General features: G+C 36.8%; 2 protein-coding genes across 4 annotated transcripts in view; both read right to left on the reverse strand.

The window, feature by feature from the left end:
* whrna (whirlin a) overlaps nt 1-26,860 on the reverse strand; it is a 204,357-nt gene that overhangs the window by 76,924 nt on the left and 100,573 nt on the right. The window lies entirely within an intron of this gene.
* On the reverse strand, nt 18,490-23,298 carry LOC111565396 (girdin-like). Its single transcript, XM_023265449.2, has one exon. It carries the CDS (start codon nt 22,421-22,423, stop codon nt 20,678-20,680), a length of 1,746 nt encoding a protein of 581 aa, XP_023121217.2. The 5' UTR covers nt 22,424-23,298; the 3' UTR covers nt 18,490-20,677.

Here is a 26,860-nt window from a genome sequence, read left to right on the forward strand (position 1 = left end):
CTGCCCAAAACACATTTCTGAGTTCACTCTATTTCCAGCCATGTTTGTGCTGTTTCCATAGAGGAAAAGGTTTTATTATCGCAGTGAAAAATAAGTCCACAGTGAGTTAAAAAAAATAAACACCCAGAAACCATTTGGAGCTCAGAGAGTTAAGACGGATCATGACTATATTTCGTCTTTCTGATATATATGTCCTATTCAAGACTGTGTAAATTAAAGTCAGTCCATCAAAGACTACTACAGACCCATAAAGAAGTCGTTTTTATTTCTACAACCCAAAATTACAAATCACACATTGGCTCAAGGGGCTTTTTGATCTGCTCAACATACAAAATGTATTGCAGCTAAGGCAGAGAATATTTTATATAGGATAACAGGACACTTCTGCAACTAGAAATGATTAGTCATAAACCATCCACAACAATCCCTCAGTCAAAAAGATGTCACATCACTTATGAGTACAGCAGACAAAGTAGTTTAGCCTCAGTGAGTTAGTTCATCCTCATACAGCAGAGTGTAGTAATGGAAGAGAACGCTGGTATTGATCGTTTTCTGCTTTGCTGATTCATAGCCGTGATATTCAGGCTATCATGCTTTATTAAAAAGGTCACTGCATTTTTCAAACTGACAAACACAATCCTGAAAGCAGATAATTGTATCCAACTATAGTCCTCCCAAGTCCCTGCTTTCAATAGCTCTAATTCTCATATCTTTTGAGCTACTCATAACCTATAATATGCAGAAATTAATTAATCGAACCATCTGTATGCGACGGCTGTAAACCATTTAAAGGTTAAATCTTTACTCTAAGTAAAAGCTGAGCTGTTATCTCCAGTACCCTTGAGTTGTATGATGAGATTTTAGATTATCATGGATTCTGAAATGCCAGAAAGAAGGAATATCTTGGATTTAGCAGGTTTATAAAGTTTTCCTTCCACCTCCTGATAACTTCCTCACTTGAGGTCAAGTTTCTCCACCTTTGGTTCTCCAGAAACTCTTTGAGGCCGACTGAAATTTATTTTCCAAGGCCTCTCCAAACTCCTTGCTTTGGATTTTCTGCAACTGTAATCACTGCTGCCTTTTGCCTGCCAACATCTATCAGCTGAGTCAGGAGTCCTATGAGCCAACTGGGCCCAACAGAACTCCTTCCTCAGCTTCCTTCACTACTGGTGTCCGCCAGCAGGTTCTTGGGCTGCTGCCCCAAACTCATGAAGATAGGAATCAAAATCACTGCAAATGGGAACCTCTGCTATGTATTCCCAGAACATCACTGCACACTTCCAGTTTTATCTACAACTTGATCCAACCCACCACCAGAAGGTGACAGGTTGACAGACTAGCATCTTTCTTCGCCCATATTCCCAGAACATACGATCTCAGGTCAGATAAAACAACAATAAAGTTCATCCTTGTGTCACGGTTATGGGTTTATTTTATTTTGACAATCCCTGTCCTTGCATGTCTCTTGCTGTTTTATTTCCTCCCTTTATCCATTTTCCCTTCCTTTTTGATTTCCCCAATTGAAGGGTTTGGAAGCAGAGTGGTCTAAACCCACTTTCTGTAGTTTTTGGAAAAAACTGATTAAATTTTTTGTGTTTTCCAGAATGGTCTAACATTCGAAGCGCCACTGCAGCGCTATATTCGGGTTGTGGGTTTAGACCACATTGCCATTAAAATCTAGACAATAAAATATTACAGAAATTATAAAAAACTCAGTTTGGATGTTTTTTGGGTTAGACCACTCTGCTTCTAAGGCCCTCAATCAGTCTCACTGGTGTCTAATGCTGTGTTGATATACAATCCTGCATCTTCCTTTGTTTTCCACTGGTTCGGCTCGTTTTGTTTCACTGTCTCCTACTGTAAAGGTAATCTGCCTGGTTTTTCTCATGTTCCCCGTCTGCTTGTTATTCGTACATTTAGTCTTTTGTATCCAGTCTAGTTCCCTTGTGTACTCTGCTATCTGCCAGTTTTGCTTTGTGTACTTCATGTGTTTTTATACCATTTTTTTTGCACTTCTGGTTGTTTGGATTCAGTTTTTTGGATTACTTCTATAGTAATCCCTTGGACTTTGAGTTTAAATTATTCTTGACATTTAGTCATGTTCTGTTTGCTCCACTGCCGTTGTTGGCTCGATTAAGTTCAAAGTTTCTTTTGTTTCACCTGCCCGTCTGTGGTGTCTGCATTTGGGTCCTTTCCTAAGCAATCCCTAACACCTTGAACTTTGGCTAAAGGAGATCCTTGAGTTCAAACATGGTGTTTGTTCCAGAGAAACCACAGATAGCAATGAAGTCCCAAACTATTTTGCCATTCTTTCCAATTATGCCACTATAGATTTACCAATCATTGCCAAGGTAGCAATGAAATCCTCCCAATAATCTATTAGCGGCTTTCTTCCAAAACCCTACCTACTCGCTCTAGGAAGGTTGAAAATTAACTTTTGGTTTAATGCATCCTGAATAAGGAGGGACCACCCTTTATCGAGAAGTTTGGTTCCAGTGTCGACTGTGACTGGACATGAGCTCAACTATATCTAATCTCAACCTCCTGCACAAGCTGTGGCTCTTTTCCCAACAGCAAGATTAGATCTCATGTGCCAAGAGCCAGTTTTTGCTGCAAAAGTCTATCATGCTATCTTAACAAAAAAGGTCATTTTCAATCAAAAAATAACAGAAGTGATTTACTATTATATGGCTTTGCATCCCCTAACAAAGTGCTTCAGTCCAAAAAACAAATCTATTTATCAGGAATGGATGTGTAAAATTCTTAGTTGTGACTAAGCTGGCTCCAAAAAGTCCTTGGCTCCCTTCAGCAAGCGGCAATTTCTCTACAGACGCACTAAATCAGTCATTTTTTCCCAATAAGTATATTCTAAATAGCTAAATCCCGTCCCTCTATTAAGTGTGCTGATGGTCATTTTGGGAATTATTGATCCGTTAATAAACTTTAAAAGCTTGTAGAAGACTTTGATGTTTGCCAAGTGTCTGTGGATTGACAGTTGTGATTGATAGTTAGCTCGACTGATGGTATAATGGGCTCTTTATACTCACTTTGTCTCTGACTTCTGGTGTGTCGGTTAAAAGAATACACAGCAAGTTTTCCCTTAGAGGTCCAGTTTGACTGAGTTTGTGGTTGAGGAGTTACATTAACAAGACCCTCACTGTAGTCAGGCAAGATTTTGGCTTGTTTTTGGTAAAAATACCTGCCTTATTTGTGCAATTTATCCAACATCGGCCCATTTACAGACTAGTTTGTGCTTCCAGTAAGCAAAGAATCTAAAATTAGCAGGTTTAACATGTTATTGATTAATGTGAGAGCAGATTAAGGCCATTTAAGGTCTCACTTTGGTCTGTTTAGGAGTCTTTTCTATAGATATATCATTGCATCATGTATACCCATTATATAAACTCCATATGAAATACATTAGGAATTAAAAAGTGAAGTTCACTCAACCAGAGGAGGAACTGTTGTTTATTGTGCTAGGTTTCATCCTTGCTCTCCTGTATATTTATATATTGACTGTCTTTGCACCACTACTGCTCTTTCAAAACAAGCTGATCAATGAAGCAGGAGGAACGTCTTAATGATGCAACTGTGACAGCAGAGAAGCTCCGTGGAGCGAGACTCACTCAGTGAAATCTGAGTGAATAAACCTGACTGGCTGATCCTGTCTGAGCATACTAATAACCCACTCATCCAGACTGCATCACATAATCCCTCCAACACACTCAAGTGTTTAACTTGTGGCCAAAAGCTCAAATCGATGTGAAGATTCAGACCATGTGCGTCAAAGCAGCAGGAACTTGTTCTACTGTCATCAAGCTTTAACAAAGAGGTGATGTTGGTCGAGGACACAGTTCCTCAACAAAACAAACCCATTATGCAGCAGGAGCCACAGTCTGTGAGGCTTCTTTTGAGGGTTGGGGAGCATAATGGACACTCAAAGATGTCTGGATAACATCCCCAAAGACAAAGGAAACTCCTGATAACCTGGAATCACTTATTTAATGATCCACTTATTGTTTAATCTATGAAATATGTGAGAAAGAAAATCTAAGAAACCTTTTTACTTGACAAAATGCCTAATTTCTTCTTGAAATTTAACATTTTCATTACTTGATACTGCACTTATGCAGAACCTTGTGAAGCAACCTTTCATTCATTTAGTCGTCAATAGACAAGAGCTACAGTAGACATCCATGTTAGGCTTGAAAATGCTTAATGAACGATATTTAATGTGTTAACCTGCACTTAGTGACAAAATATGTGGATTTACTTTTACCTTTGTGGAACTGTACTGCTTACTAAAATGGGGTTATTTTCTGCCCAGAGATTTATGGTCCACACAGAAAGAGCTCTACAGACTTTGGTGATTGTCGGCTTTAGTCTGAAGGTTTACATTTGTGGTTCAGATGGAAAAATCTTCACAGCTATTGGACAGATTGCCTTGAAATTCCTTAAATATGTTCTAGGATGAATTCTAATAACCTTTCTGACTTTTCTTCTAGTGGAATGTTAGTTGATCGTTTCCCATTTTGGTCCAGATTGAAACATCAAATTGACTGATTGCTGTGAAAGTTTCTACAGTTCACATTTTCAGGACAATGTATTCTTCTGACTTTGACAATCCTCTGGCTTTCCCTTTAGCCTGAGGTCTTTTTGGTTTTATATTGAAATATCTTGACAATTATTCATTAGCATGGATTTACAGGAAATTTGATAAAGGTTTTTATATGATAATTGTCCAATACTTTATGATGGAACACCTACAAAATAAATGACATTAAATGACAGTCTGAACAGTCATGTTGGAATTAATGCAATTTTTACTCCACTACAGATGAACATTCGTCCAAATTCTATGCTGGCCAGAGTTATTCAGTGAATACAAACATGTAAAACTGCCGTGGAGGTAGTCAGTAGAGCGACAGTGTGGTGTTAGATCTTAGAAGTCAGAATTTTGCTGATTTTCACTGCACATCAAATATATAAATGAAACAACAAATGCTGACTTCAGTGGCCTTCATGTCCAAATCTTACAGTTTTGACCAGTTCTATATCATGAGGAATGGACTCTGACATGGATGACATTTAAAAATAGTGTCAACGGCCAAACAAAACAACAACAGCAACAAAAACCTCAGATCCAAGCAATGAATTCAAATGAAACAGCCAGTGTGATCGTTATGCAGCCTTTATCTTGGTATGTATACGTGCAGTTTCATTTCTAACTTTCCATTTCAATAAAGTGGCTCAGATTTAATATTTTATGCTCTATGACTATAATCACTGATAAAGTCATAAATTTATGACCATTAAAACATTTTGACAAATTACTTTCTGTGACTGATGCACTTCAGCTAATTGATTATCTAATGATGGAAGCGATTAGCTTCCTTTTAAATAGAGATGTAGAAACTGAAAGCTATAAACTGTGTGCATGATTTCAAATGTTTTACAAGCAGGACAGTGCAATTTATTATTACTTTTCATTTACATTTAAAACATAAAAGTGCACTAATAATGTCCTCAACAACCTTGGAGGTTCTGAATTAGTCAATGTAACTTCTGACAGTTGTTCTATAACTTGCTGACAGTTCATGGATCTCATTCTTTGTAGTGTTCATCCTAACGGTTTTCTGAAATGGGAACGAAACCTTAAAGATCTACATTTCCTCACCGGAAAGGCTTATAGAGAAGAGATGGGTCAAGAAACAGAAGGTAGATATTAAAACAGAGCGGTGAGTGAGGAGGTTTCATGCCGTTTTAGGTTCAGCTCCCATCTTGATCAAAGAAGTTCGTAACTGTGAGTGAGTCTGTTTTTCTGCAACGTTTGTATTTACTCAACACCTTACAAAACCTTCAATCAAATTCTCAGTGACAGGTTTAGTAGTCTGGACCTCAGCTAAAAGGCTCACAGACGAATTATGCTGATCTACTTTGACTATCCTGTTAAACATTTTAAGGGATCCACTTCTGGAATCAATTAAAGCTGCAGCAAAGAGGGTATGTGAGTTGTTTTCCTGTTACTGAAACTAGAAAAAAAAAACATTTCCAGGCTTGTAAAAGGTGAAAAATGCAGACAGAACATTTTTTTAAAAAAGATAGATCGCTTAATGAGTGGAGAAGCAACAAGGACGCAGCACAGGTGTAATACATCTTTTCAGATCCTCCAGTCTTTATTATATAAGAGATAAGTTATATATGAGGTCTGAAAATTGCTTTCTGTTAGTAAACAGATAATCTGGGAACTATTCAAGTCTTTTTTTGCTCTAAATAGTTATTTAAATCAATACAAAGTCTGTGCGACCAGATAAAGTCATTCAGTCTGTTTAATGGCAAACTTAGTGCGACTGAAAGGCAAGTTCACTTCATAGACGGTATAAAAAATGGATGTGGCCACTGTGACGCCACCTATGGGTTTGAAGCCGACAGTTTTGAAGCCTTGAGCTTGGACTTTAGCCTTGGTCTTTGGGAAACCAGACGTACCAATTAAAGGGGATCTCACTGAGAACTAAAACACACCTCTCTTTATCATCTATTTTCCTCTAAATGGGACCACAATTTACAAAATAAACGTCATGCTGTACTTGAAAAGTCTTAAAAGTACCAATTGAGACCATGAACTCATTAGGAAAATGTTTACTGAAGTAACAAACCAAGTGAGAAGTTGGGTTATTTTCTCATTGATGTCTATACAATTAGACTCATTTCTGCGACTGGAGGAGTTGCCTCCTGCTGGCTGTAAGAAAAAATGCAGGTTTGAAGCACTTTCACAGTCGCATCACAGTCTGTGGTTTCCTTATACTCACTAAGCTCCCCTTTTAAAAACATTTTTTATTGATTTAATAGTTCATTTTAGTCTCTTGAACCCACTATTTACTTATTTCTTTACTCATTTAATATTACTACTATTACTAACATTTTAAGCCTTGTGTTGTTGGTTGTATCCTCTTTTTTCTTGTAATTAACTGTTCTTTCCCTTATTTGGATGTGGCATTTTATTATTCTATCTGGTGGTGTTGTACTAATTTCATCTGAGAATCTTTCGCCATGTTTAGACTGACCAGCCTTCTGTTGTTCAATCCTGAGTATTATGTCAACCCTATTTTTAAAATATGCTACATAAATAATAATTATAAATAAATAATTATTATAGAAACACCTGATGAGGTACATTAGATCCTGAAAATCATGCAAAGTTGCTCTCCTTGCATTAACTGAACCCCTAAAAACTCACTTCTGATCATAAAAAATACATATTTAGAGGTTTTCCCAATGAAAACACACCCTTCATCCTTTAAAATGGCTTAAACATTACTTTCCACCTTTCCTTTAATATTCATAGTGCCATGAATATTCAGGTTGGTCCCTGTATACCCAGAAGGCAAATAACAGCAGGAAGCCAGACAACAAGGCCAAACGAAGCACGGCAAATGAAGATAAAGTTAAACCAAGATGCAAAATGTCGATATGAAGTACAAATGAAACAGTAGAAGCAATCAAAATCCTGAAGACGACATCAGATAAAAGCAGCTCTATAAAAAGTCATGAACTTCATCTCCAGGTCATTTCAGGGCTGAGGGGTCCTGATGGCAGGAGCTTGGTCACCCTCACATCTAAGCCACGAGGCTCATATGAGCTCAACGTCTCTGCTGAACCAGATGTGCTTTAAAGGTGGGCAGTAAAATCAATTCTCCAACAAACAGGAGGTCGGTGGGGGGAAGGAAGGATTGGAGCGATGTGATGTGAGCTCTGCTTCTTGTTTTAGCAGATCTGCTGCTTTCTGAACTAGTTAAAGGTGAGGAGAGTTTTGGTTTCTGCCAGAAAGAAGGCAGTTAGAGCAGTCAAGAGAAAACATGTGTGATTGATGTTTTCCAGGTTGGAGTGTGAGAATATCGATTAAAGTTTGGAGAAAGTTCTTAACTGAAGGAAGCAGGACTACCGAACAACTTTCTAACTGACAGGACTGGTTCCTTAGGCTGGGTTTATCTGGAACCACAAAGTTTTTCAGACTTTCATCGATACACTGGAGCTTCAAAGCAGAAAAGCTCAGCCAAAGCACAGACTGTTGATTTCACGTATTGTTTGTGTGTTTGTGTGATTTTGTGTGGATGCCACTGCAATACTAGATTAAAAAAAAAAATGTTTTTTCCATGTTTATCAGTTTAAATTTTACACCAAAAGATAAAATACATCATCACAGTTATCTTAACAAAAAAACATAAAAACACACCACCGGCTCAGATTCCTAGACAAAACTGCCAATAGTTAATGAAAACCTTGTAGCAGGTTGACTGATATTCCCAGTTCTACATAATCCAGACAGCAAATCTTTTAAATTTTGGTCAGTTTTTGCATGAGGAATATTTGAAAGATATTCCAGTGACCCTGAGTCAATCAACCCTCAACTGTTGGTACTTTTTCATCAATCCAAAGCAGTAAAATGTTCTTCCACGAAGCATGAGTAAGAATACCATACAGTCTTTAGATTATTAGAGTAATATGTCTATTTTGAAGGCCAAGGATGACACATTGGGTCTATCTCCAGCTCCATATCCAACATTTTCTTTTAAATTTCAGATAAAACATAAGACCACTATCTTTGCAGCTTATAGCTTAATCACAAACAACGAGCCAAAGTACCAATTTTGGTCTTAGATTTAAGGTACAGGGTTATTCAAAAAGAATGAACCAATGTCATTCCGTAACATTTTAATAAGGAAAGCAATAGAAAACTCCAGCCAAGTCACAAGTATTCTACTCACTGTAGCACTTGTTACATTAAACTATAAATATGTTAAAGATAGACCAGTATCAGAAGAATAGGACGCTCAGAGCCTGAGGTCTGAACATCAAAAGAGACACAAACAGAAAATTTTGCCAAAAGGTGTATAATAAACAAACGTAGTGCGGTTGACTGCACAACAATGACAGTACAATTAATGAAAAATAATAAAGCGCGCACAAATGACAAAAAAACCCCAAAGTGTCTGAGTCCAGTCTTTTAGTCTTAAGTCGTTGGATTGATCGTTGGGACCCAATCCAGGTGTGTGTGTCTTTTATGTGTCCTACCGCACTGTGAAGGCAGTAAATCCTTTGTAGGAACAATCATCCTTCTCTCTGTCGCTCAGGTTCTTGTAGGTTGGATCGCCATCCAGTTAACTGGAATCTCGGTTCTCTGACGGATGAATCCTTTAATGGATGCTCTGCTGGATGCTGGACAGGTCCAGAAATCCACCCTTTACCAAAACCTGACCTATAGACAGGTCATACATCCATATAAAGTGTTGTCCACATATCAAATTAGGCTACACCTTACTTCAGCACTTGGCATGAAACTCTACCAAGCATCAGAATAACCTCTGATTGAATTCACAAGTTTCAGTTACATCTGTTGTACAACAATTAGCAATTTCTCAAACTCAATTGCATCCTAAATCATCACAGTTACAGTTTTAACAATATTAACAACATGAATTACCCCGGTTTAAGGTTAGAGATAATTCATTTCCTTCTATAAGACACATTATGACATTTTACCAAACTGTAAACTGCTGAAGCTCAGTGTGAAAAAGCTAAACTCCATAGCAAGACAGTATAACTGACTAAATTCAGTAAACATGCATCAAACTTAAACCTAACTTATTTACAGTAGCTCAATTACACATCATGGCCTTAACAGAGTCACTTTTAACTTCATGGTACAAATATTCACACTTCCACATGCTAAATACATGGATTGCTAAGCACATTTTTCCGCGGTCCAAATGCTAATGCTATTAGCATAGGCCTACGGGATTTCCCATTATATCCGTTAGCATCGCGACTAGCGCGAGACAATTTTTCACTCGGAAATTTCCTAAACACTACCAACAGATAGCGGACTTTTCTTGACTCACCAGTGAATCCGACAACTGTACCCTCAGTCATGGACAGTAAGGTCGAAGTTAACTACTCTTAAATATTCAGTTTGAACAGAGTTTAGCATAGCAGGAAACGTGTCCGAAGCATGATCAGCAAGACCATAGACACATACACTAGACGCCGCGGAGCCTGTCCCCGCCCACCGCTTTGATACGTCAGAGCGGCCGCCATTTTGTGAGGGTCAAGTCTGCCCTGTCAATCTAAACAAGTCGACGTGACAGCGATGCGTTGTATATATGTCTATGAGCAAGACGATCTTCAAACGACACAGCAAGGGATGCTGGGAGTATCGCCTGGCTGATGAGCGTAGTCCAGCCAACTAGCTCCCCCTAGTGTCAATTTGTGGTAACCCTGCTAAAAACACACCATTAACATAGTTTGACAGCTCCAACCAGCAATCTCTTTCTCATTATAGCCTGAGCTACATCACAATCAACTTTTATTTGATGTTTAAGATCATCAAATGACATCGAATAACAACAGCGATCAACTCAGTGGATCGTAATATGCTGATATGCCTCTGGGAGGAATTCTCTTATCGCAACGATGTTGCCCGTGCTGCAGGTGGCATCATTGAACACTTGTAAGACAGGACATAAAAGTTGATTCTGAATAGAAAACTTGTGACTTGGCTGGAGTTTTCTGTTGCTTTTCCTTCATAAATATTGCATAATGAAACCGACTCATCCTTTTTGAATAACCCTGTACATTAGAGAATGAACAGGGTTGAAGGGAACTCTGTGGTTTGGCAGATATATGCAGTGTGTTTATAATCTTAAGCCTTATAGCTTTAGCATCATTAAAGACTGAAATTGATTTGGCACATCTCCAAGTATCTTCACTCAAAAACAGCATCAACTATTGATGCCGCTACTAGTAGCAGCCTCACTGCTGATCACTACTTGTAGCATATTAAAAAAAAAAAGCATAAGGACATGTTAACAAGGTTAAAAAACTTAATTTGGACGGGTCTTTAATCAAATTATTATAGGTGCTGGACTTCTGCATAGATAAAGAACTATTTTCTACTCAAGGTAACAGTTTTTCTGTGGTTATTTGCTCAATTTCTGCATTTTTTTCTGTGGTTGGAAAGGAGTTGAATTTTAAAGGTTTATCACTTAATAACTGATTATATTTTTTAGTCTTAGTCACAAATATGCGAAACACCTAAGATCTGGTGAGTCTGAAGCTTTATGACAATAAAAAGCTGAAAATACATACATAAAATAAGTAAAATATTATGATAACACAACACTAACAAGGTACCTACTTGTAAGACGGAACTACAAGATGATTTAATCTTAACTGAAAAAAGCTGATTTCACTTTTTCCCTCTTAACCATATTTATTTTCTCTTTACTATAATGTATTCATAGTATTTCTTATGAATATGGAAATTGGGAACTACAGATAAACTGCATTTCCCTCGTGTACCTGCATGATGAAGCACAGGAGTGTTGTTCTTTTAGTTCTTTTCTGTAAAACATTTGCTTTAAAAAGGATTTTGATAGTTTAAACACTTGCAGCTACACCTGGAGTTATCTTCCGAGTGCAATCAGTTCTAAAAAGTAGTTTTAAGATAAAATAAGCATAAAAATAAAGCAAATTTGCCAGATTTAAAAGCAGGTGAACAGCAGTAAATGTGCCATCTGGGAGGTTTCTGCTTGAATTCCAATGAGGGACCAGTTTACATATTTTAAATCAAGGTTTCCTCCAAACTGAACACAGAAAAACGTGTTACCGCTGCAGACTGTCCAAAAACACCCAAAACTGTAAGAGAGGAGCAAACTGGGATGTAGCGAGCATCGGTTCCTTCTGTGTTATTGCCTCTTTCGGAGCTGGGATGTGTTTGCATGGAGCCATTCAGTCGGCAAACACGACCCTTGGAGCTCAGTTACCAAGAGTCACTTTCACACAAAATGTGCCGTTTGCATTTACCAGAGGCGCCGTCTGAAAATCCACCGAGCATTTCGTGTTTGTCGTCTGTGCCGTTCACGTGACAGAGCGGTCGCTGCGACTTTGTAGCCTGTGCCAGCAGATACGATACAATTAGCAGCGTTTGGCTCAGTGGGGCGATTGATAATGTGGAGGGAACTCTGCAGGAGCCACATCACAGAGAAACAGATGGGATGGATGAATCCCTGCTTGCTCCTTTAGTCTGAGTCTTAATGTGGAAGAACATCGCAGTGTGTCTTCAGACCTCTCAGGGCCGATACATGACCTAAGTAGTACAAACAGAGCTGCAATACTCCGTCTAATCTGAGATCACATACTACCGGTCAAAAGTGTTAGAATGCCCCAATTTTCCCAGTTTTATTATTGAAATTCAAGTAGTTCAAGCTCATTGAATAGCTTGAAATGGTACAAAGGTAAGTGGTGAACTGCCAAAGGTTTTAAAAAAAAGGTAACGTTACCAGAAACTGAAAAATAAAGTACATTTCAGAATTATACAAAAAGGCCTTTTTCAGGGAACAAGAAATGGGTTAACGGCTTAAAGCTGTTCTGCAGCAATGGAGGTTGATCAAGCCTTGAAAGTTGGTGCTACCAAGTCCTACAGGCGTCCCAACTTTTCTAGATTACTTATAACACTAACAATATAATAACTTTATTTGTATAGCACCTTTCAGAAGAACATTCACAAAGTGCTTTGACCGGTAGAGCATAGCAATAAAAGAAAAATAAAAGAGAACTTTAAAACAAACAAACTGGGGATTCTTTTTAAACCTCATACACGGTGCAGACTTTTAAACCTCATGCACCAGACAAAACAGCGACTATTCTGTGTTTTGCAAATTTTTAGTGCCTATTAATCATATAACCACCAATCAGGCATAACAGCGATAAGTTAAATACGTTTTAATACGAGCTCTGTTACATTTTTCACAAATCTATACTTTCTAAAGAATTTTCTTTCAGTTTTTGTTTAATTAATGCATTTAAAAATCTAGAAAATAATCCAAACTCCACTGAAAATAAACGTTTCTTGGTTTAAAGTATCACTTATACTGGCTATAAATTGTGCTAAATGCAAGTCTGTTGAGAACAGAACAAAAAGTTGAAAGAAAAACAGTGAGAGAAAAAAAGGCAGTAGTGGTTAAATGTGAAGAGCAGCAGTTGTTATTTACTCCTCAGTGATCTCCAGCGATTTGGGGAAATGAGGAAGCCCAGGTGTCTGTCAACAGGCCAGACTTTGATCAATGGGCCTTTGGGTAGCAATGCCACTTTTCTGTTGTCTGTGTGGTTCCACTGTTGGTGCATTTACTATTTGAATCTCATGTTTATTAAAGCTGGAAACAAGGGGCTGCATTCTCTCTTTTTTTTTCCAGCACAGCAGGTGCTTTCTATTGGTGTGGGCACCACAGTTATATATCTATAATAAGTACAAATAAATGGCTCGCTTGCTTTTAAAGTGGTTTCCAGCTGTGCAGCCAGAAATAGTCTAATGTGGAACTGCTTCTATTCCACACAGAAAACACACGACAGCCCAGTTTCTACTGTACCAGCAGCCTGGATGTGCAATTAAAGCACTTCATTTTTGGTGTAAATGTTAGCTGATGAATTGTTTATTGCACAGAGAAACAGATTTGAGACACAATTTGTGTTGTTGTGTTGGTTTGAAATGAGTTTTAGCTGACGTTAGCTAGTTGCTAATTCTGGTCCTTGGAGTGGCAGGAACCCAGCAGCGTTCCTTATTGTCTTAACCAGCTAATAAATTAGATTTATGTAGGACTAGAAGAGTCCTGTCTCTATGTTTATTTTAATCATAGCATTGAATTGAATTTATTTATTTATTTAGCTTATCTCATTTTATTTCATTGTATTTTATTTGATCTCATCTGGTGTTTCTTCATTGCATGTGTATTTAGGACAGCATTTCTTCAGTTCCTCAATCCATTCATTGATAACTTGATTATAGGAGGTTGTTTGTACTGTTTTATTGCATTTCTATTTCTGTTACCTGCAAATTACTTTGTGTTGCATTTCATTTGTATGAAAACTGCTCTACAAATAAAACTTCAGTGATTGATGACATTAAGGGAGGTGCTTTTTTTTCCCAGCTTTAATCATGTAATTCATTCATTCATCGTTATAGTTAACTCTTATATCGAAGCAGTTTCTGGATGTTTTTTCTTTGCTCCTGTCACATTTTTGGACTTTTATTGACTCCATTTAAAGTCCTGCATCACTATAGAAGCACCAGAACAAAACTAGAAGTAGAGAGAAAATGTCTTTTGTGCAGTAAAACACAGTTATATTGCAATAAATAAATAAAAAAAAAGAAATCAAATTTCTTTGTCTATTTATTTTACAGAAATGGAGAAAAAAAATGGAATCAACATGTAAAGAAGTTTAAGTGCCCAAAGGTGCTGGGAAAAAAAAAAAACTGTCCTGATAAGATAAGCAACAAACTAAAACTTCACTGCAGTAAAGTTGGATTTTTATCGACATTTTGATGTGTAACAGTTGCGAAAATATTTTTAAAAGTACATTTTTTTGTAGTATATTGTTTTTTAGACTTTTTAAAATGTATCTAGACATTGCAAATCTGTTAATAATCCCAATTTTTACAACATTTATTTTTTACTTTTTAACCTTTACTTAACGCCATTCCATGTGTTTTATTATTTCCCAGGTTTCTCAAATAAACTAGATTTTCAAAACTAAACCTCATTTATTCCACATTAAAGTCATGATTTCTTGCACTAATCAAGATTAAAGTAACACAAATCGAGGATAACCGTGTTCTGAAAACAGTAATACGCTGGAGGGTTGTTCAGCAATGTGTCATTTTTCATTTTTATGAAACCTGTAATTTTCAGATTGGACACATTTGGCTGCAGCTCTGCTTTATTCGTCCATTGAACCGACTATGAAGACACCTCATTTCTCTACAAACGATACAGAAAAGGGTCACATTCCCAACACTCTGTATCTTTTTTTTTTTTTTTTTTTTTTTTTGGCAGAAAGGCTCTTTCAAAGATTACTTTTATGACACTTGTGCTTTATTAGACCACTCGCGGTGAAAAAGAGGTGGAAAAAGATGGGCAGGAGGAAATGTAACAAAGCAACAAAAGGATCCCGGTCAATTTCAAAGCCATTACAGCAGAACCGCCATGATGGCACACGAGTTGTTGCTATTTCAGATTCTGTTTTATACCCTTTTATCTTTCGAAGTAAAGTGAATCGATCTGAATCTTCTCTCCTCTCGGCAGAGAAATGCTTTCTGAGGAAGCAAAAGGGAAAAGTGAACAACCTTCTCTTCATGTATGTTTCAAGACGGTTCTGATATCTTTATAAACCTGCTGCAACATCAAGCGCTTCATCACCAACAGCAGTTTGAAACAGGTTTGTTATACACTGCCCGTCCAAAAAAAACAAAAACAAACTCATATACACATTTTGTTGGACCACCTTCAGCTTTGAGAATGGCACACATTCCCCGTGACATTGTTTCAATAAGCTTCTGCAAAGTCACAGCATTTATTCTTGTCCAGAGTTGCATTAATTTTCTACCAAGATCTTTTATTGATGATGGGAGAGTCGGATGGCTGTGCAAAGTCTTCTCCAGAACATCCCAAAGATTCTCAGTGGGGCTGAGGTCTGGACTCTGTGGAGGTCAATCCATCTGATGCTCCTTGATCCACTCATTCACAATGTGACCCCATGAATCCTGGCATCGTCATCTTGGAACATGTTCATGTCATCAGGGAAGAAAACCTCCACTGGTCATTCAGTATATTCAGGTATCAGCTGACCTCATTCTTTGGGAACATAACGTTGCTGAACCTGACCAACCCCAGATCATAACTCTAACCCCCACAGGCTGGTAGACACTAGCCATGATGAGGGCATCACTTCATCTGCCTCTCTTCTTACCCTGATGCCCCCATCACTTTGGAACAGGGTAAATCTGGACTCATCAGACCACATTTGTTCCTCAAAGATGATGGTTCTCCACAATCCTTCCAGGTTTTAATAATGCGTTGGACGGTTCTTAACCCCATTTCAGTAGTTTCAGAAATCTCCTTAGTTGTTTTCTTTGCTTGATGCAGGCCAATAATTTGACCCTTCTGAAACAGATTAACATCCTTTCCATGACCACAGAATATGTCTTCCTACATGGTTGTTTAAGAAGTGAGAAGCTCCTCACTGCATCAGCTAGAGTTCAATAAGTTGTTGCAGCTGAAACATAATCATCATTGCAGTAATTATCCAATGGAAGGCTTTTACCTATTTGCTTAGTTGAATCCAAGTGGCATCTTTTTTTCTGGACAGGCAGTGTATTTCTGTCAGCAGTTGAGATGCTGTGTTTATGCATTGCGTGGCTCATCTTAAATCCTGACGAAGTGCCAAACATTCAGGGTCAGCTTGAAGTAAGAAATTCACTTTTTGAAGCTGTCGTTATAATATATTATAATGCAATAACCCTTCCTCATTGTGGATTTGCTTGAAGCGAGATCTTTTAAGCTGTTGTTCTGTTATGAGACACACACCTGAAACCTCGCTGCTCGCCAAGTGCCTTTTTTGTTCTGATTTGTTTTGTGCTCTTTCTGCAGGACTGCTTTATCATCGAGGAAGGATGGAAAAATCACCTCTGTGTAAATTGAAAATGCTTGGCTTTAATCCAGCGACGTGTTCGGCCCTCTCTTTATTCACTTAGACATGCTTTGTGTGCACACAGTGTATAGGTGCACAAAAAATGGACTAAAAGCAAAGTGTAGGGCCGAGTATATCCATTCTCACTTGCAGATCACTTGCAGAGACTTGCAGATTCTTAGTTTTGAGTCCAGTAGCAACAAAACAAAGAGATCTTAAAGAATCAGAACGGGGTCCGGTTGTTTCTCTGGTTACCTTCATGTACTGACAATCAGAGAAGTCATGACCTTTTCCCCCTTGGCTTTAATTAAATCAAACCAAAGCAGGCAGATGTCAAGAAAAGGGCACTGGGCAAGGCTGACCTTTCTCCTCCTTTAGAGCTGCAGTGAGCGTCCAGAAGAGCAAGGAGACCTCATTCACTAAACAAACACTAATATATACTCAGACATTTTTTGCATGTATTTTAAGCGTCTTTTCTCGCTTGAAGCAACAGGAAAATATCGGAACGAAGGCTGTTTTTTGAGAGCACAGCAGCGTTTACACAGCAAAGCTTTCATATCGGGAGAGGCCGAAGGCCGACGCGGCGACATCTCGGTTGGTTGTGATGATTATAGAAGTCTGGCAGTGATATAAGTCATCCATCACAGTCGTACCATTCAGATGAGAAGCAGCCAAAAGGCAGAGAAAACAGTCGGCTGCAGGGTGAGAAAGTGAAGCATTGAGGAAGAAAAATGTTGAGTCGGTGACACTGTTGATGGTGCACAATAAATCGCTCTGATTTGTCATGAAAAAGTATAAAAATTCACAATCAGATGGAGTAAAAAGTTGACTTATATCAACAAGTGGTTTATATTGACTATTAATGACATTTACTGACTCTGGCCATCGGTGTCATTAAACAGATGAATAAATACACTTTACTGTCCCACAGGGAGACTTCTATTGGGAATTCATATAAGTATTTAGCACCTACAACAATTCATAGCCCACAGAATTGTGTCTCATTTCACATAGGCAACATTTACAATTAATAAAACGAGAAAAGAGAATATTATTATTAATAATAATACATATTATGCATATGGTGCCCTTTAAGACACTCAAAGATGCCTTGCAAAGGAGGAAAGATTGCAAAAGATAAATAAAATGGACTGGTAAATAAGCAGCTATAATCACACTACTGCTGCTGTAAAATAAGAGGTAAAAATAAATGGATAAAACTGATAAATGAAAGTGTATAGTAATAACAAAATTCGAGAATGAATACTAATAAGTATGATGTATGAAATCATATGATCCTCCCACTTCTTGCTATTTAATATCTTGATGGTAGATGGCATCTTACCTAAAATTCTTACAAGAAAAGTGCCTAATTTCACATGAAAAATGGCTACAAACCCCCCCCAAAAATCTAAAAGAGAGTAGTTTAGTTAGTGATTCTGTATAATAAAAGGTAACAAAATAAATAAACAGATAAAATTGATAAATGGAAACTAACAGACATAATAAAACTTTCAAACTAATGTCACTGACTAGTGATAAAAACCAGGTTCAGCTTTTATCTTCAGGCTCGTAAAGGTGTGTTTCACATGTTTGATGACATCGTGTCCATCTTATACACTCAACAGCATTAGTATTATAGGAAGTAGTAAAGGGATGTATCACCAGTTCTAAAAATACAGATTTTTGACATGGACTATGTTTTTGCTTTTTTGTTGTTTTTATTGTGATTTTCACGGTACAATTTTTAAAGCTTCACTGCATGTTTTTCACACTTCATATATTTTTACATTGTTTTTTTAATTTGAGCACAGTCTTTTAAAAAAAAAATTGCATAGTGTATTTTTGCCATATATATATATATATATATATATATATATATATATATATATATATATATATATATATATATATATATATATATATATATATATATATATATATATAAAACCTGTATATATAAAACCTGTTGCATAGAGGATAATTTTTTTACACTTTTTGCATATTGTCTTGATTTGCATTTTTACATGACATGTTCCTTTGCACATTTTATGTGCTGTAAATTTTTGCAAACCTTTGTTTTTTTGCATCATAGGAAGTAGTTGAACACTGTAAATGAATAAAATGCTGTTTCAAAGAACTTTTTTTCTTATATTTTTCACATTGTACATTCTTTACAAAACATGTTTTTTTTTTAAACCTTTTGCATGCTGGATATTTTTAACACTATATTTTTTGTACATTGTGTAGTTTTATTTTGCATATTTCTTTAAGTTTAAAATAATCTTGTTTTTTTTATTGCATATTTGTATGATGCATTTTCAAGAACTAGCATTATGTTTTACACTCTATACTTTTATTATACATTAAAAAAAAACTTTTTCCACACTGGATATTTTCTACACTGTGTATCTTTACATTTTTGTAAAATTTTTTAAAAAGTATATTTGTACAATACATTTTTTTTGGAACTTTTTGCATACTAGATATTGTTAAAGCACATACACTGTATATTTTTATGACATATTTCTTTGCACATTTTGTGTACTGTAAATTGGTACAAAACATGTTTTATTTTTCATATTTGTATATTGCATATTTTTACCATATATATTTTTAACCATTTGTATACAGGATATTTTTACAGTCAATTTCTAAATTACATTTACACTTTTGTACATTTTTTACAGTGTGTATTTCTACAATACATATTTTAAAACTTATTGTACAGTAGATATTTTTTAATCTGTATATTTTTGCATTAGATTTGTTTCATCATATTTTTACATGACATATTTCTTTGCACATTTTGTGCACTGGAAATTTTTACAATACATGTTTGTTTCTTTTTACTTTTTCTACTTTAGGAAGTAGTCAAACACTGTCAATGAACAAATTGCCATTTCTAAAGATCCAGATTTTTAATGTGAACCTTGTTCTGTTTTTCATATTTTTTTACATTGTATATTTTTGCAGTACCTAAGTTTTTAACCTTTTGCATACTGGATGTTTTTCATATGCTTTGTATGCTTGTTTAAATTTCATTCTAGCATGCTGTGTATTTTTTATATAGCATATTTATGCCGTACATATTTATACCATTTGTATTACAGGATATTTTTTACATAGTAAATTCTAACATACTGGATATCTTTACAACTCCTACACTGTATATTATTAGATTGCATAAATTATTATGTTTTTTACACAGTAACTATAAATTGTTGTATATAGTATATATGTATATTTTCACATTACCTTTGTTAAAACATTTTTACACACTGTATATTATTTACACTGTTTACTTTTGAAATTGCATCTTACAAGTTTTTAGAATGTTTTAGTACTTCTGTCAGCAGATTCTCTGTCTAAATGTTTTATGTTCAGTAGTAGATGTGCAGTCATGATTGTAGCGCCTGGAACAATTTCCTGCAAAGAATCAAAACACTAAACACACATTTATAATAACCTTCACAACGTTAGTTTTGTTGACATCAGAACCAACAGTTTGTACAACAACCAGCAGCCACAATGTGGTGCAGTTAGTTGTATTTTACCCATAGAGGCAGACAAATGCTGAAATATGTTTAGTTGTTTGTTTTATTTTTGATGATTTTATTTTTTTTTTTTTTAAAGTTGAGATAATTTAGAGTGTCCAATTAGCCTAATTTGGTTTGTGTTTTTTAATGGTGTGGGAGGAAACCGGAGTAACCCGGGGAAAACCCACGCTAACACGTGGAGAACACAGAACTCCACACAGAAACAGGAGGAGGTGTTTCTGTGAGGCTACAGCGCTGAACACTGAGTCACCGTGCTGCCCTTTGGATAGGGGAGGACAGAGAGGTGAGAAAGGGGTGAGAAAAGGCTGAGAAAGGGGTGGAGAATGGGGGATAAGGTGGATGGAGAGGTGATGGTTGGAGGTGGCAAGATAAGAAAGATGGAAGTTAGACTGGAGAAAGATGAGAGGAAAAGGTGTGTAAGGTGAAGAAAGATGAAAGGAAAAGGTGTAGAAGGTGAAGAAAGATGAGAGGAAAAGGTGTAGAAGGTGAAGAAAGATGAGAGGAAAAGGTGAAGAAGGTGAAGAAAGATGAGAGGAAAAGGTGTGGAAGGTGAAGAAAGATGAGAGGAAAAGGTGTGGAAGGTGAAGAAAGCAGGTTTAGTGGAACCAGCTCCAGCAACCTGCTGACTTCTTCTCTTTTTCCTGCTTTTCCATCTTCTGCTCTTCCTTCTCTTTTGGCTCAGTGTGTTTGAAGAACCTGAAGAATTTCTTCTTCTTTTTCTTGCTGAGAAGCTCCTGCAGCTCCTCATTTTCTTTCTCCAGTATTTTAGTAACTTCCATCATCTCTTCGCTCTTTTTGTGAAGGGCTTGACATTCCACCTCAAGTGCCTTCTTATCCAGGTTCAGATGATCGTTCTCTTTCTGGAGGTCTCTAGTTTTGGTTTCCAGATTTGCTTTTTCTCTGAGAAGGTCTTTGTTTTCAGCCTCCAGGTGCTGTTTTTCGTTCTGGAGGTCTTGTGTTTTGGTTTCCAGATTTATTTTTTCCAGGTGAAGGTCTTTGTTTTCAGCCTCCAGGTGTTCATTTTTGATCTCGAGGTCTCTAGTTTTGGTTTCCAGATTTGCTTTTTCTCTGAGAAGGTCTTTGTTTTCGGCCTCCAGGTGCTGTTTTTCGTTCTGGAGGTCTTGTGTTTTGGTTTCCAGATTTATTTTTTCCAGGTGAAGGTCTTTGTTTTCAGCCTCCAGGTGTTCATTTTTGATCTCGAGGTCTCTATTTTTGGTTTCCAGATTTGCTTTTTCTCTGAGAAGGTCTTTGTTTTCGGCCTCCAGGTGCTGTTTTTCGTTCTGGAGGTTTTGTATTTTGGCCTCCAGATCTTCTGGCTTCGTGGTTTTGTTCTGCAGATCCTTCTTCTCCATCTGTTCTTTACGTTTGGCCTTCAGATGTTCGGTTTGCTTCAGGAGATCTGCATTTTTTGCCTCCAGCTCAAGCTTCTCCAGTCGAAGCTTGTGACTCTCTTCCTGGAAAGCCTTTTTGTCATCCTTCAGTTTTTGCTTGAGCTTCAGAAAGGCCTCTTTCACCTTTGTATCTACAAGCTCTTGCTTTTTGTCGTTGAAGACGATCATCAGCCTCTCATTCTCATCCCCCAGTTCTTTGGCCTGCTTTTGCAGAGCTTTTGTACTGGATTTGAGTTTTTGATTCTCAGAAATCAGAGACATCATTTCCTCTTCAATTTGTTTTTTTTCAGCCAAAATACTTTCTTTGTTCTCAAGCTTCCTCTTCTGTACCTCCAGTTCTTTCTCTAATTTTTTATATTTTTCCTGGAGTTTCTTCTTAGCCTCCTGCAGCTTCTTAATGTCCTTCTGAAATTCTTTTTTTTCTTCTTTGAAGGCTTCGTCGTCTTGCTGCATGCCAAGAAAGTCATTCTGTTCCATTTCCTTTTTCATCTCCAGGGCATGGATTTGCTTTTGGAGATCTGCCACTTTTGCCTCCAATTCCATTTTTTCTTTCTTCCAGAGAACTTTTTCGTCCTTGTTCGTTTCCTCCAGGCTTTTCTTCTCATCTGCCCTTTTGTCCACTTCAACCTCCTGGATGTTTGCAGCTTGTTGTACCTTTGGTGGAAGGTCCTGGTCCTCTGCTGAGGCCTCGTCCATTTTCTGGTCATTGGCCTCCAGCGGATTTTCCATGGCCTTTCCCTGGATCTTCAGAAGGTCTTTCAGCTTGTAGACCTCTCTGGTGAGCTGCTTCTTACTATCCATAAGCTCTTTAATTCTCAGCTCCATTTCTTCATTATGGCCCTTCAGGGTCAATATCTGCTCCTGATGACCAAATGAGCAAATTTCTTGTTCTGAGACGCCACGTTTTCCATTTCCTCCACGGCGAGAGGTGTTCCTATTTTTTTGTGCCATTGCACCGATAAACAAAGAGGTGTGTGTAGAAATTAAATTTCAGAGATTGAAGTCCAGAAAATTAATCCTGCGTAGGTGTCCTTGGTTTTCTGTGTTTGGTTGCTCAGTAATTCCAAAGTAAATCACTTGGCGAAGGTCTGGGAATGAGTGAGTCCTCACTCATCAGCCCAGTTTATATACCTTTGGATTCTACTGTGACATAAATTATGTCACTGTGACATCATACACCACTGCTCATACAACAAAAAGAGTTTTGGTGTATGATGTGATGAAATGATGATGCAATACATGGTGATGTTGCCCAACAACAGGGTGGAATTATGCTAATGTTGATGCTAATGGCCCCAAAACAACCCCAAAAACACTGCACTGCACTTCCTGTGGTCGTCAGCGACATAGCTGCTGAGTTTGAAGTGGATCTGATGCAACCTTGTTGAGATATGTGAAGATAAAACACATCCTGAGACTCATTTCTCAGTGAGATCAGAAACAGCAGAGAGTTCTAGAATCCTCCCTGTTCTCTGCATGCATTGGAATCAGCCAAAGAATGCTGGAGGCTTTTTGGACTTTTCACACATTAGTTTGGTTTTCTTTTCTGTCTTTTCTCACCCTCTACTCTGGATATATTTCTGGTTCCAGAGCTGCACTTGTTTTATCTGCAGTTACTAGTCTCATTCACCTGGTGGTTTTATTATTATCTCTCTGCTCATCTTTTCTCTCTCCAGGCTTCTCTCAGCCCAACCAGTTGAGGCAGATGGCTGTCCTGCACAAAGTCTACTTGGACAAACTACCTGAAACACGTTACCAGAGATGTTTCAGGGATTTTGAGTCATTCTGCGCTGCAGATGCTTTAATTGCGTTAATTTTTTAAAAATTTTTTTATCAGATTAATCATGATGATGGATTAATCCACGTTATTTGACAGCCCTAATAAATACTAAAGTCTCAGTGTATGAAACCCAATGAAATCACTCTTACGTGTTGCTATTTAATATTTTGATGGATACCTGTCTCCATATTGGGGATAATTTACTCTTGTAATGAACACACATTCAATAATTAAAGTACAAAAATTCATGCTGAAAAAAAAAATCACATCAACAATAATTACAATCAATAAAAATCTGAATATAATCGACCAGCAGTCTCTCAGTTAATATAAAGTAATAAAAGACAGTAATTTTAAATAGCAAAGACAGCCATAGTTAATAAGAGTTAATAAAATAGACAAAAAAAAACTAATAGAAAAACAGTGGACTTAATAAAACTTTATAATGAATACTAAGAAATATTGAAGTCACAGTATATGAAAGTCAATGAAATCACAGTCCTCTTACTTGATAAATTATCCTTATAATTACATTAAATTCATAAATTTATGAAAAAATAAATTTTAAAGAAGTGCCTAATATATGAACAATATTAATTACAAACAATAAAAAAGAGGATATAGTTGATCAGCAGTTTTACAAGTAATAAAAATGAATAATAAAATTATAAAAAAGAGTCGTTAAATATTAAGAAAAGACATAAAATCAAATGATTCTGTAAAATAATTTCAATAATAATAAAATATTAATAATAAGCAAAGGCACTTGGAGAGCAGTACTCCACCAAGGCTGCTCAGTCGTATCATTTTCAACAGATAAGTCCCAGCAAGTCCACAGCGGTGGATTTGTAGCAGGATCACAATCATGTATCGTCAGCAGGCAGCTGACGTAGTGTTCACTTGTTGTCATGGTTACAGTCACGCCGTGATGCTATCTGGCAATGATACAGAAATCTTTAACAAATCCACAGATCCAGACTATAAGCTGCATCACTGCCATGATTGAATCACTTGGTCCTTGTGTCATTCCTGATCTTCCCTGAAAACTTCATCCAAATCCATTAATCTGTTTTTGAGTAATGTTACAAACAGACAGACAGGCAGACAAACGTATGCCGATTGCCACATAACTCCGCCGTGTTCCTTCGCAGACTAATAAAATGGACAAACAGATGAAATTGATAATGGTAAGCGGACGTAATAAAACTTGATAACATTTATTAATTCATAGAAAAATTCTTCCAAAAAAGTGTCTAATTTCACATGAACAATAGTTACTATCAATAAAAAGAGGATATAATTGACCAGCAGTTTCTTAATTAACAAAAAGTAATTAGAAGACAGCTATGGCCGACCTAGTGATTCTATAAAAGGTCATAAAAAATAGATAAAAAACAATAATGAATGAATGAATGTATGAACGTAATTTGCATTTACAGTCACAGCTATTTAATATGTCAGTGGTTAAAGGGAGGAATAAATTCTCACACTGGTTCACTTTAGCGTCCTGAACCTTCTCATCCTCAAATTATAGATTCAGAAAGTGTTTTCTATCAGTCAAACTACTGCGCCTCCCTGAGCATAGATTTCTCATTAAAAAAGACTGAGGCTAGTAATTAATTCATTGTTAGTCCCATGATCTTTGTGGCCGTTTGATAAAACCTGCAAGCTCAGAATTTAACAGTCCTGACAGGTTACTTTACTCGTCTGCCATATTAAATTAGACTCTGGAAAATGATTTGATAAGACAAAAACAACACTATTTACACCAGCTAAGTAAAAGTCTGCTCTCAAATTAAATTTTCCATTGCTGCCCAGATCGAACGCTTCAAACATGAGCCGTCAATGCAGACACCGAGATATTCATATATTCATATCCAAACGACAACATGTGAGGACTTCAAGAGCTCTTCTGCTCTAATCTTTCACCCTTCAAGGCTTTTATACTCGCTAACACACGATGCTCAGTCTCAGATGTGCAAAAAAAAAGGCTGGATCACAAAGAGAACAGGCTGTTAACCTCAGCAGTAAAAGGAAATGTTGTCCAGATGAGATGCAGAACAAAGACAAGACCATTTCAACACATAGCAGTGGAGCTAAGTGAGGCTAATACAGACGTGAAAACACCTGTCTGTCACCTAATACATGACCTTCTGCTCAACAAACAGACACATGATGTCTAAATGTCAAGGGCTTTTAGAACAGCTGATAGTCTTATGTGTATAGAGATCAATAATAATCGTGTCTCATACAGCCAGTCTTCCACCTCATCAAGCATTTATAAAGTTCAGGATGCATCTTTATGCTGTGAAACATGAAGGTATAGTTTCCACAAATTGGTGTTTTTGGAAATGCTACAATTTCTAAATTGGTTTCATTGCTAATAAACACTTTCTTTAAAGCCCTCCTTTACTGAAAACCTAGTTGTTGTTTTTTTTTATCTTAAGTTTATATGGTGTTTTTTATATGCTATAAGACATATCATGGACAAAATAAGGAGTTTTTGTGATGGCTGAGCATTTCCACCAAGAAGACACCATGGTCTTAAAAACTTTCCGACATAATAAACCTAAGAAACCAATCCTGAACTTGCAGAGTGGAGCTTTCTGTATCTTTATTTTTCTTAAAAACAGGTTTCTGGTTCTAACGTGATTGGCTGAAATACCTCAGTATAAGTATTTAGGGGTTTAATCATGTCTGAAAGGGACTTTAATTACATGTCAATCCTATAAAATGACAAAAAACAGTAAATCACATAGCAGTGGGGATACGTGAGGCTAATACAGATGTTAAAACTCCAGGATATGTTACTATACGGTCAGAGATGAAGGTATAGTTTCCACGTGGGGTGTTTTTAGTAACACTACAACTTCTGATTGTTTTCATTGCTAATAAACACTTAAAAGCCCTCGTTTACTGAAAATCTAGTCTTTTTTTCCTTTTTTTTTACCTTGTTAACATGTTTATATTGTGCTTTTTATATGCTAGAAGACATATTGTGGATGACATAAGCAGTTTAGGTAATGACTGAGCATTTTTCCCGAGAACCTTCAGTGTACTGATGACAGTCTTAAAGACTTTCCTACATAATTAAGAAACTTGCGATTTTGCAATTTAAAATGTTTAAGTGTTGAGTTGTAGGTGAGCTGGTGTGCTTGAGCTACAAAGAAAGAGGCATGGACTTTATAGATCTGCATTCTCTAGAGGAAGCAACAGTGGAAAGTTGCATCTACGACCTTTTAATGCATGAAGGGATTACTTTAATGGAGAAAATAATGCAAATTTGGTACACAGAAATGAGTATTTAGAAGGCTAATCATGTCTGAAATGGAATTTAATTACTTGTCCATCCTATAAAATGCCTATAAAAGGACATAAAAAAATCTGTTTTTGTTAACATGTCTGTATGGTGTTTTTTATGTGCTAGAAGACACATCTTGGACAAAACAAGGAGTTTATGTGATGGCTGAGCATTTCTGCCTAGGATCTTCAGTGTACTGATGAGAGTCTCAGAAACTTTTAGATGCAACAAACCTAAGAGACCAATTCTGAACTTGCACACTGGAGCTTTCTGTATCATTTTTTATAGAATTGGTTTCTGGTTCCAA

Source organism: Amphiprion ocellaris, chromosome 17 (genome assembly GCF_022539595.1).
Source record: "Amphiprion ocellaris isolate individual 3 ecotype Okinawa chromosome 17, ASM2253959v1, whole genome shotgun sequence".
Lineage (NCBI taxonomy): Eukaryota > Metazoa > Chordata > Actinopteri > Pomacentridae > Amphiprion > Amphiprion ocellaris.